General features: G+C 34.1%; 1 protein-coding gene across 1 annotated transcript in view; it reads right to left on the minus strand.

Annotated features, from left to right (window-relative positions):
- ABCB5 (ATP binding cassette subfamily B member 5) overlaps positions 1-8,251 on the minus strand; it is a 118,882-nt gene extending 110,631 nt beyond the window's left edge. The window contains exons 1-3 of the mRNA XM_031026501.2: positions 8,190-8,251; positions 5,209-5,263; positions 3,251-3,401 (exon numbers count right to left, since the gene is read on the minus strand). Coding sequence (XP_030882361.2) covers positions 3,251-3,401; positions 5,209-5,263; positions 8,190-8,245 — 262 coding nt within the window. The 5' untranslated portion in view covers positions 8,246-8,251. The remainder of the gene's footprint in view (positions 1-3,250; positions 3,402-5,208; positions 5,264-8,189) is intronic.
- Positions 8,252-13,316: the final 5,065 nt, after the last annotated feature.

Below are 13,316 nucleotides of genomic sequence, written 5' to 3' on the forward strand. Positions count from 1 at the left end.
ACTAGGACACTTGAAAGATTAGCTTTCAGGTGGAAAACAAGAGGATATAAATTAGTATTTAAAGTTAAATAGGACACAGAAGGGGTACAGTATAAAAAGCTAGGCTTATGTCTAAAAGTCCAGTTTTTCAAAAAATATTTATTAAATTCAATTTAACATATAGTATATTATTATTTTCAGGGGTAGAATTTAGAGATTCATCAGTTGCATTTAACACCCAGTGCTCATTATATCAAGGGCCCTCCCTTAATGTCCATCACCCAGTTATCCCATCCCCCACCCACCTCCCCTCTAGCAACCCTCAGTTTCTATAGTTAAGAGTCTCTATGGGTTGTCTCCCTCTCTGTTTTTGTCTTATTTTATTTTTCCTTCCCTTCCCCTATGTTCATCTGTTTTGTTTCTTAAATTCCACATGAGTGAAATCAGATGTTATTTGTCTTTCTCTGACTGACTTATTTCACTTGGCATAATACCCTCTAGTTCCATCCATGTCATTGCAAATGGCAAGATTCCATTCTTTTTTGATGGCTGAGTAATATTCCAGTGTGTGTGTGTGTGTGTGTGTGTATATATACATATATATATATATATATATATATATATATGCCACCTCTTTATCCATTCATCTGTTGCCGGACATCTGGGCTCTTTCCATAGTTTGGCTATTGTGGTCATTACTGCTATAAACACTGGGGTGCATGTACCCCTTCAAATCAGCACTTTTGTATCCTTTAGATAAATACCTAGTAGTGCAATTGCGGGGCTATAGGGTAGCTCTATTTTTAACTTTTTGAGGAACCTCCATACTGTTTTCCACAGTGGCTGCCCCAGCTTGCATTCCCACCAACAGTGTAAGAGGGCTCCAATTTCCTCCCCATTCTCGCCAACATCTGTTTCCTGAGTTGTTCATTTTAGCTGTTCTGACCGGTGTGAGGTGGTATCTCATTATGGTTTTGACTTGTATTTCCCTGATGCTGAGTGATGTTGAGCATCTTTTCATGTGTCTGTTGGCCATTTGCATGTCTTTGGAGAAATATCTATTCATGTCTTCTGCCCATTTCTTGACTGGATTTTTTGTTTTTTTTGGGTGTTGAGTTTGATAAGTTCTTTATAGATTTTAGATACTAGCCCTTTATCTGATATGTATGTCACTTTTGAGTATCCTCTCCCATTCCGTAGGTTGCTTTTTAGTTTTGTTGATTGTTTCCATTGCTGTGCAAAAGCTTTTTATCCTGATGAAGTCCCAATAGTTCATTTTTGCTTTTGTTTTCCTTGCTTCTGGAGACATGTCTAGCAAGAAGTTGCTGCGGCTGAGGTCAAAGTGGTTGCTGCCTGTATTCTCCTCTAGGATTTTGATGGATTCCAGTCTCACATTTAGGTCTTTCATCCATTTTGAGTTTATTTTCATGTGTGATGTAAGAAAGTGGTCCAGTTTCATTCTTCTGCATGTGGCTGTCCAATTTTCCCAACACCATTTGTTGGAGAGACTGTCTTTTTTCCATTGGACATTCTTTCCTGCTTTGTTGAAGATTAGTTGACCACAGAGTTGAGGGTCCATTTCTAGGCTCTCTATTCTGTTGCACTGATCTATGCATCTGTTTTTGTGCCAGTGCCATACTGTCTTGATGATTAACAGCTTTGTAATATAGCTTGAAGTCTGCAAATGTGATGCCTCCAGGTTTGGTTTTCTTTTTTAACATTCCTCTGGCTATTTGGGGTCTTTTCTGGTTCCATACAAATTTTAGGATTGTTTGTTCCAGGTCTGTGAAAAATGCTGGTGGTATTTTGATAGGGATTGCACTGAATGTGTAAATTACTTCGGGTAGCATAGACGTTTGAATAATATTTGTTCTTCCAATCCATGAGCATGGAATATTTTTCCATTTCTTTGTGTCTTTCTCAATTTCTTTCATAAATGTTCTATAGCTTTTAGAGTACAGATCTTTTACCTCTTTGGTTAGGTTTATTCCTAGGTATCTTATGGTTTTCGGTGCAATTGTAAACGGGATTGATTCCTTGATTTCTTTCTGCTGCTTCATTGTTAGTGTATAGAAATGCAACAGACTTCGTGCATTGATTTTATATCCTGTGATTTTGCTGAATTCCTTTATCAGTTCTAGAAATTTTTTGGTGGAGTCTTTCAGGTTTTCTACATAGAGTAACATGTCATCTGTGAAGAGTGAAAGTTTGACTTCTTTGCTGATTTGGATGATTTTTATTTTTTTTGTTGTCTGATTGCTGGGGCTAGGACTTCCAGTACTATGTTGAACAACAGTGGTGAGAGTGGACCATCCCAAGACAGTCCAGGTTTTAATGACACATTTATCTCAGATATAATAAATAGTTATAAGGATGCTTTTTACTGTGTAATTTGTAGAAAAACATATAAAATCAGGGAATTCCTAATATTTATAATATCCATCAGATAAAAAAGACTATGGATACTCAGTATGTCAGTGCATAGAATTGCTGGATTTACACCTAAAGAATGTTACCTTTAAGGACATGACCCTGAAATAGGATATTAAAAAGGTAATGATATATGAAGCACATCTATAATTATGGGAAGACAGAACCCCTTTTTTCCCCCCACACCCATTAGATTTCCCTCCTATCTTTTTTCAGGATTTTTACCATAATTTTATTCATGTTCATTTTGGCTTCCCCACTGCATTATGTTCTCAATGCCATGCATGTCCATATACTATTAATGAAACTCTAAGCAGCTGAGAGATTTTGTCATTCTTGGCTTCTCCTTTTTAAAGGGTGAACTATAGATTAGGGCCCTGGAATGGCCCGAGCCTTTGGTTAAATCATGATATAATCACCACTTCTGATGAAAATTATTTAATTTCCTAGAGAGAGAAGTTGAGGTACACTCAGTCTCAGATGATTTTTATATACCATGAGCAGTTCACTCCTGAGTCTCTAGCCTGCTGGTCCACCCTGCAGATTTTGGACATGTCAGCTTCCATAATGGCATGAACCAATTCCTTAAGATATATTTCTTTCTCTCTGTCTCTATCTCTATATTTACACACACACACACACACTCACATCTTATTGATTCTGTTTCTTTGACAAATGCTAATACACATTTTGGTTCTTTAGTCCCTGGATATATAGAAGAATAAATGATTTATATACATATTATGTAGAGACTGTGTGATAATACAAAAATCTGTATTATGAGCTGTTTTATTTAATGCTTTTGCGTCCCCAGAAATAGAGAAGTAAATACTGAACTCACTTGTATTGGTTTTGCCTAGACATCCACCAATAAGGTCATCACTCATTTCTCCTAAAATCAGTGACATTAGAGGAAGACAGGCTCCATTTACTAGTGACGCCAGTAATCCCAAGATCATGAGTGTGATGTCCAGTCCATCAGCAAAGCGGAACTGAGGAAAAAAAAAAACATGGTGGCATTATAGCTATAAAAAGCAAAACCAAAATGAACCTACAGTTTTTGCCATTAAGTAAATGTTATTTTATAAATTAAGAAACTAAATAAATGTATAAAATCATGGAAAAGTATTTGTAAATAAAGTAAAAAAAAAAATCCCTGATCTTAAAGATTTACAATGTATTTTGAAGAAGTGTTGAAAAATATAAAGTAGCAAAATCAGTACAAATTATACATCTGTGACAACATCTGTGACACAGGTCAGATCAGATGTGTGTATGAATCAGAATCTTCCTTCCATTTGGTTAATTCTGGAATAAATTAATATATTTTAAAACATTGCATTGACAGTATCTTGACTTATGGACAGCTGAACTTCAAACTCTCAATTCCTTAGGCTTATCAGCATCATAGCAATGATACAACTAAATGCAGTGAACAGTAACCATGTGGTAAAAATTAGTTCATCAATGTAATAAATTATATTTTTTATATTATTTTAAATTCTTTGGATTTTTTTCTACCCAGGACAACATCTATTCTTTAAATAGGGGTCTATAATAATTTGTAAGGCTGTTGAGAATAAGAAAGAAATAACTGAAAGCCAAATACTGATTGCTTTATATTCTATTCTATAGCAGATCCCAACAATGCTATTCCACAACAAAAACATGAACAAAACTCGAAAATGTGGATTATTTATCTTACTGAGAAGTCAAGACAAAATGTATAATGGTACTGAAATGAAATTAGATTTGTATAACAGCAAGAGGAACTTAGTACATATTTTATGAGTGGAGACTGAAAAAAATTTAATGTTTTTTCATTTATTCATGTGATTGCTCATAAATATTTATGGAGTAACTACCAGAGTGTTGTACTTGATACTACAGATGATAAGAGGGTATCTGATTCTCCACCTTCCCCCAGAATAGTGTGTTATCTCCTTGATAAAGTTTGTCATGTTCTGCTACGTCCCATGTTTTTTAGAATTTGACTTCTGAAAAAGCAGTTACTGTTCCATGTGAATTTCTAATGACACTGACAGCCAGGCTGACACAGAGATTAGAGTAGGTAGAGGAGTTGTTTTGGAAACACATTCCTGAAAATGTTCCTTGAACATAATCCTAAAGAAATGTGCTCATATACTTTTTTATGTATAGGTTTTACAAAATATTTAGATAATTATTTTTTATTTCGAAAGAATTTATACACTTTAAAAATAACAAAGCAACTTACATCAATGTATTCTCATTAGAAAATACTGAAATATAAGCATAAAATAGTAAAAGTCACTCACAATTTTTCACCACTTAGAAATAGCCTCTGATAACATTTATGCATCACATACACATATACACTTTTTTTTGTTTTTTGCAAAATTGGGATCATTGTATAAATACTGTGTTTCTTTTCTTATCCCTATTATGGGAATGTTGGGTTGATTATATTTTTTCTTATTGGAGATAATATATATATATATATATATTTTTTAAAGATTTTATTTATTTGAGAGAGAGAGACATGAACACAAGCAGGGGAAGTGGGAGAGGGAGAAGCAGGCTTCCCGCGGAGCAGGGAGCCCGATGCGGGGCTCGATCCCAGGACCCTGGGATTATGGCCTGAGCTGAAGGCAGACGCTTAACGACTGAGCCACCCAGGCGCCCCTGGAGATAATAGTTTGATTAATTTTTAAATTTCCCTTTACCCCCCAATAGATGTAAACTATCAATCATTTTATGCACTACTGACAATTCCCTAAAATTTTTGGATACACATACTTTCTAATTGATTTCACTTACTATCTCAATAGGTCCAACAACTTGTTTTCCTACTTTGGGTAGTTCTTGTGGTTTTCTGGAAAATAAATGTTGAAGATGGAAAGGTTACAATATGAACATAATTTGCAAAATTTTCCAGTTAAAATTGTTCTGAAATACCAAATTTCACTCTTGATAGCAAATCTGCATCAACACTGAAATTTTAAAAACACACTTACTGATACACAGTACAAAGACTTTTATTATAATCAATGGGAAAGTAAGTTGAAACTGGCTGTCTCTACATTAGTTAGACTAACAAGTGAAGGCATGCCTCTGAAGTAGAATTTTTTCAATTGTGGTAAAATACATATAACATAGAATTCACCATCTTAACTAATTTTAAGTGTATAATTCATTAGAATTAAGTACATTTATATTGTGCTACCATCACCTCCATCCATCCACAGAACTTTTCATCTTGAAAAACTGGCTCTGAACCCATTAAACAGTAATCCTCCTTCTTCTCTCTTGCCTTCAGCTTCAGGCAACTATCGTTCTATTTTTCTATCCCTGTGAATCTGCCTACCTTAGGTGCCTCATGTAAGTGGAACCATATAGTATTTTGTTCTTTTCTGTTGGGTATGTTTCCCTTAGCATAGGGTCTTCAATGTTCAGCTCTGTTGCAGGGCATGTCAGACGTTTTCTCCTTTTTAAGGCTGATTATTATTCCACTGTATGTGTATACCACGTTTTGTTCATCCATCCATCCATTCATCAGTCAATGAACACTTCAGAGTATTTCCACTTTTTGGCTACTGTGAATAATGCTGCTATTAATATGGGTATACAAATATCTTTTCAAGTCCCTGCTTTCAATTACTTTGGGTATATAACCAAGAGTGGAATTGTCAGATCACATGTGAATTTCTAATGACACTGACAGCCTTGATAAATTCATTTTTAATTTTTTGAGGAACCATCATACTGTTTTCCATAGTAGCTGCACCATGTCACATTCCTATCAACCACACACATGGTTTCTCTACATCCTCATGACCACTTGCTATTTTCTATTTTATTTTAATAGCATCCACCTTAATGGGTATAAGGTGGTGGATTAGAATTTTTAAGCTTTTCTAACAAATTGCTCAAGAGCAACTGTAAGCTTTAAATGAAAGAAGTCCTAGAAAGTATACATTAAGTATACTGTGAATTTTGTCCCCCACTGAAAATTTCATTTCTTAGCTAACATTTCAAGAAAGTCCAGATGAAAACTGTAAATTGTATTCATTGATTTCAGGGAAATCTGTCAATTAAATACACACACACACACACACACAAAAGATTCTTTTTTGTTTGTATTTTGTTATCCTTATATCTTATGGGTATACATTTTTTTAAAAAAATTTATTTAAATTCAATTTAGTTAACATATAGTGTATTATTAGCTTCAAGTGTAGAATTCAGTGATTCATCAGTTGTATATAACACCCAGTGCTCATTGCATCAAGGGTCCTCCCTTAATGCCCATCACATAGTTACCCCCCCACCTCCCCTCCAGCAACCCTCAGTTTGTTTCCTATAGTTAAGAGTATCTATGGGTTGTCTCCCTCTCTGTTTTTGTCTTATTTTATTTTTCCTTCCCTTCCCCTATGTTCATCTGTTTTGTTTCTTAAATTCCACATGAGTGAAATCAGATGTTTTTGTCTTTCTCTGACTGACTTATTTCACTTGGCATAATACCCTCTAGCTCCATCCACGTCATTGCAAATGGCAAGATTTCATCCTTTTGATGGCTGAGTAATATTCCTGTGTGTATATATATATATACATATATATATATACACACACACAATACACACACACACACACACACACACATATATATATAATGACTGGAGGTCATCGGATTAAGTTTTCTAAAAAAGACATCACAGAAAGATGAACTTCTGACTCTTCTCTCCCGCTTTATAACATATTGTTCTGTCAGGTTTGATAAATAACAAGTCACTTAATTTTATTCCCTCTGAGGTTAATTACTTAAGTACTGGGCCAATATGCTCTGAGATGTTCCATAGATGACAACAAGTGCTTTAAGATTGTATAGCCCTTACATTATCCCAAATGCTGATTTTAAAGTTTTTTATTTTATTATTTAAGTAACCTCTACACCTGTTGTGGCACTTGAACTCATGACCCCTGAGATCAAGAGTCACATGCTCCTCTGACTGAGCCAGCCATGTGTCCCCCAAATGCTGATTTTAAAAAGTAAGACTCAGTATGCTCTCTTTTGATAAATTTTGTTTCAGAGAAACATTTCTGTCACCCATTGACCTTCATGAAAAGCCTTTGAAGGAGGGTTCACATAGTCTTTTGAAAGTCTCTCTTCTATCAGAGTTGAGAGTAGAGACGAGTACATGGGCAGATACAGTGGGAACTCCCTTTCTGGCTATTTGCAGCCCTGCATTAATGAAACAGGCGATCAAAAGGGGTCTCTTGAATTTTACAGTTTATATATCTACATATAACACAATTATTATGGTAAAAGTGAAACTAAAATAGACTTTAAGCCATTTCAATTTTAAATTTATAAATTAATGGATTATAGGTACAGGAAATTTTTTAACACACACACATACATATACACACAGATACGCATTTAGTGAAAAAATAATCAGAATCCAGTATTTTCTTTCATTAACTGTACCACATGGATTAAGTTTCCATAGAGAATTGAATTGAAAATATTCAGGTATTTCTCCCCTTATATTGGTAAGGTACAAGAAATTCAGAAGAGAGATCTGAAGAACTAAAAGTACTAAATCAATAAATCCTAGTTATTACACTTTCTAAAGTCACTATTAGGCCAGTTGTAACAGTGATTAAGAGGAGGTCCATAAAAATGCAAACAGCACTGTTATTTTTGGAAAAAAATTATAAACATTTTTGTTACAGCTTTGAAAAGGATAGGTATATTTGAAGTTGCAAACCATTTTTTGTAGAACTTAGGCAAAGCTTACCCATTTCTCTGATAATTTTCTTGCATCTCTTCATCTCTTTCAGAATTTGCCATCATATTTACAATTCAATTCTTCTGAAATATTAAGAAATATATCATGACTGTGTAAAATGTCATCATTTAGTTGATATAAAGCATTCTTTACATTCCCTAAGAGCTTCTGAAAAAGTACGCCACTGAGTTTCATCTTGTCTTTATACTCTGCACCCCAAATGAAGTTTCTGGTTAGGAAGCTCATTTTTTTTTCAGATGTTATCATTGAATAATGAATAAATAATTTTGTTGCTTCATTCTGGGCTTAGATTTGGAGCTAATAAAAATTCTAGAAATGAAATAAAAGGAAAGCCAGATTCTATGGACAATGCATGTTTTTTCAGGACACTGGATTTTAGTCCTATTCTGCCACTGATTTGATTGTAATTGATGAAACTTTTAAACTTCTCATGCTTAGTTTTCTCTATAAAAAGTTGATGCAATAGTTTCTGCTAGTCAGCAGTTTGTGCAAGTAGGGTTTTCTAATTTACCAAGTATAAGCAAGTTAGAGCTTCTATCATGTATAAATAGCTGTCAAAAAATTAGAATATTTTGAAAACTCATTGATCATTAAAATTATATTAAGAATAATTTATTCTTCCTTTGGATGACACTTCAGAATTCTAGCCTGTCTTAAGATTGCAATTATGTACATAAATTTTCATTTCATTGCAAATGTAAAGATATTTTTACTTAATCTCATTTGTTAGGCAATATAACATATTACTGATATTGAGATGATTATAAGTAATATGGATTTAAACTCTAGCGTGTAATTACTGATTAATGAAATACTACCCAAGTATCCAAAAAAAAAATCCCAAAAAACCAAACAGTACACTTTTAAATGGTAAGCTTCTCCATGAAGGAATGAATCTCAATGGGTCAGTTTTTAGTGGCTGAGAAATAAAGCATGATATGAATACATTGGCATATCAATAATCAGTGGTCATAACTTTATATATATAAGAAATCTATACAATTGCTATACTGACTTTACATTATCTCCAGTTATTTGGCATATGTGTAAGGAAAGTAATAAAATAGACTCTACTGATCATTTGCATTTTATAGAAATTAACAATTATGTAATAAAACTCACAAATTCATAAAAAGAAATCAAAACAATTATGACTTACCTCAGTCAGTGCATGGAATGTTCATCTACACCAAAATCATGTGTGGTTTCTCTCCTCAACAAATAACTAACTGTACTTTCACGCTGTGCTTTACCGAGCTTATTTTCTGACCATGCTGTAATATCAGATTACAACAATGGTGAATTTCCAGGTAAAGCACACTATGTTCTTCATGCCGTACCGCACATGGTAAACCAAAGTTAGCTTTAAAAAAAACTCACTGATCCAAAGAAACACTTTTTAAAGACCTGGTAGTGTCTCTGATTTTCTTTTGGGCTTTTCTCATATCTATATCATGTTCACTGACACATTCTGTCTTATATTACAATTCTTAGTTACCCTATTTGATTGTATTTCTTTATCTATTCCTTCATAAATTCACTGAAAAAGGTACTGAGCTTGTATTAGGAATCATCTGTTAGTTTACAAAAATAGAAAGACATGGTCCCTTTTCCTGAGAAACTCACACAAATCCTTCCCCCCTACCCTTTTCTTCTATGTTACAGCCTTGTTATTCAGTGTGGTTCCAAGACCAGCAGCATCAGCAACACCTGGGACTTTACTAGACATGCAGAATTATTTTTTTTAATTGTGGCATAATATACATAAAATAAAATTTAACATTTTAACTATGTTTAAATTACCATTCAGTGGCATTAAGTACATACATAATGTTGTGCAAGCATCATCAATACAAAACTTTTTCATCATGCCAATTGAAACTCTGTACCCATTAAACAATAACTTCCCATTCCTTTCTCTCCCCAGTCCCTGGTGACTACCATTCTACTTTCCGTCTCTATGAAGTTGTCTATTCTAGATATTTCAGAGAAGTAGAATGGTATAATATTTGTCCTTTGTGTAAGGCATATTTCACTCAGCATGTTTTCAAGATTCATCCATGATATGGCATGTATCAAATTTCATTCCTTTTTAAGGCTAAGAGTATTTCATCAATTATATATACCACATTTTGTTTATCCATTCATCTGTTGATGGACATTTGGACTGTTTCCACCTATTGGTGACTGTGAATAGTGCTACTCTGAACATTGGTATATAAGTATCAGAGTCCTTCTCTAATTCTTTTGGAATTAAAGTGGAAATTGTGGATCGTATAGCAATTCTATGTTTACCTTTTCAAGGAACTGTCATATTGTTTGTTACAGTGGCTATACCATTTTACATTCCCACCAGCAATGCACAAGAGTTCCAATTTCTCCATATCCTCACCAACACTTTTATTTTCTGGTTTATTGATAACAGTAATCCTGATAGGTGTGAAGTGGCATCTCACATGGTTTTGATTTGTATTTCCCTAATGACTACTGATATTGAGCAACTTCTAATTTTTATTGGCCGTTTTTATGTCTTCTGTGCAGAAATGTCTATTTAAGTCAGCTGCCCATTAAAATTTTTTTTTTCTTTTGTAGTTAAGCTGTAGTTCTTTATGTATTCTGGATATTAAACCACTATCAGATATAGGCTGTTCAAATAATCTCTCTCATCCTGTGGGTTGTCTTTTTAGCCTTGTGATTGTATCCTTTGATGCACAAGGTTTTTTATTTTGATTAAGTCAAATTTATCTGTTTTTTCTTTTGTTGCCTGGGCTTTTGGTGTCATAGTCAAGAAATTATTGTCAAATCCAATGTCATAAAGCTTTCCCCCTGTTTTCTTCTAAAAGTTTGATAGTTTTAGCACTTACATTTAGGTCTTTAATCCATTTTCCATATGGTGTAAAATGAAGGGTCTAACTTCATTCTTTTATATGTAGATATCCAGTTTTGCCAGGACCAGTTTCATTTTGTTGAAAACACTTTTTGTTCATTTTGTCAGTTTCATTTGTTGAAAATGCTATCTTTTCCATATTGAATGATCTTGACATCCTTGTTGAATATCATTTTATCATACATGTGAGGGTCTATTTCTGGACTCTATATTCTATTCCACTGGCCTGTATGTCTTCACGCTAGTACTACATTGGTTTGATTACTACAGCTTGGTAATATGTTTGAAATCAGGAAGTGTGAGTCTTCCAAATTTGTTCTTTTTCAAGATTGTTTCTGCTATTTTCAAGATTGTCTTTGCTATTTGCTATTTTGCTATTGTTTTGCTATTTGCTATCTTTTTCAAGATTGTTTTGTTATTTGCTATTAAAACTGCATAGGAATTTTAGGATGGGTTTTCCTATTTATGCAAAAAACATTATTGGGATTTTGATAAAGATTGTATTGAATCTGTAGATCACTTTCAGTAATACTGTCATCTTAAAAATATTAAGTCTGCCAGTCCATGAACATAAGATGCCTTTCCATTTATTTGTGTCTTCTTTCATTTCTTTCAGCAATGTTTTGTAGTTTTCAGTGTATGCATCTTTCACCTCCTTGACTAAGTTTATTCCTAAGTATTTTATTCCTCATGATGCTATTGTAATGGGATGGTTTTCTTAATTTTCTTTCCTGATCATTGTTAGTGTGTACAAAAGTAATTAATTTTTTTTTTTAGATTCCATATATGAGATCATGATACTTGTCTTTCTCTGTCTGACTTATTTCACCTAGCATAGTGCCCTCAAGATTCATCACAAATGGCAGGATTTCCTTTTTTATGGGAGTAATATTTCAGTGTATGTGTGTGTGTGTGTATGTGTGTTTGTGTACACACCACATTTTCTTTATTCATTCATCTGTTGATGGACCCTTAGAAGTTGTTTCCATGTCTCTGCTATTATAAATAATGCTGTAATGAACATGAGGGTGCAGATATGTCTTCAAGATAGTGATCTGCTTTCTTTCAGATATATACCCAGAAATGTAATTGCTGGATCATATGGTAGTTCTATATTTACTATTTTGAGAAACCTCCATATTGTTTTCCACAGTGGCTGTACTGAATCATGCTTTTTAAAATCCATTCCAGAAATGCAGAATTTTGGGTTCCGCCCTAAAACTACTGAATAGAATCTGCATTTTAACAAGATTCTCCAGGTGGTTTGTATGCACATCAAATTTTGAGAAGCACAATTCTACAGCATTTGATACAAAGTCTTGGCAAATAGAAGGCATTAATTCTCTAGAGGAAGTTTTATTTTTTTGCTAAAACTAAGAATATAAAAATAGGGCGCCTGGGTGGCTCAGTCGGTTAAGCGACTGTCTTCGGCTCAGGTCATGATCCTGGAGTCCCGGGATCGAGTCCCACATCGGGCTCCCTGCTCAGCAGGGAGTCTGCTTCTCCCTCTGACCCTCCTCCCTCTCATGCTCTCTGTCTCTCATTCTCTCTCTCGCAAATAAATAAAATCTAAAAAAAAAAAAAAGAATATAAAAATAAAGTTCAAAATACAGTGTAATGGCAACATATTGTTCTTATCTACTGTCCATAGCATGGTTTTAAAGTGTGAACAAAGGACCTCTGATATTGGAATCTCATGGAGTGCATTTAAAAAAATGAGATAGTGTTAAGTTTTAGTCATAGAATTTAAACAGGGCAATATCATAAAGAGTAATATGGTGATTAAACTGTCTAGTCAGAGAAAACCTCTTATAGAAGGTAACATTTAAGGTGAATTACAAGAAGGGGGTTGCCATACAGAGATCAAGAAGAGTATCCCAGGCAGAGGGAGTGTGATTAAATGGTAGAAAGAAAAAGTGCATTGAGGCAAAGGGACACAAGATGAAAAAAAGTCACAGGACAGTGAGGAAGTCATCATTATATGTAAAGATATAGGTTGGCCATGATGGCTGCCCTTTTGTTCTTCCATATCATACAATGTTTCAAAAGGAAGATAAGATTAGTTTGAAACATGTCAAGTGTGTGATACTGGTGAGATAATCAGGTAGTAATATCCAAAAATCAGTAGGTAATGTGGGAAAAGAACTCAGAACACCTTATTTAGCCAAAGCAGAACCTGTCAGTCAGCCAATCCTTAGTGATTAATAACTATGTAGAGGTTATCATAG

Source organism: Leptonychotes weddellii, chromosome 12, assembly GCF_054177405.1.
Source record: "Leptonychotes weddellii isolate Sample4059 chromosome 12, ASM5417740v2, whole genome shotgun sequence".
Lineage (NCBI taxonomy): Eukaryota > Metazoa > Chordata > Mammalia > Carnivora > Phocidae > Leptonychotes > Leptonychotes weddellii.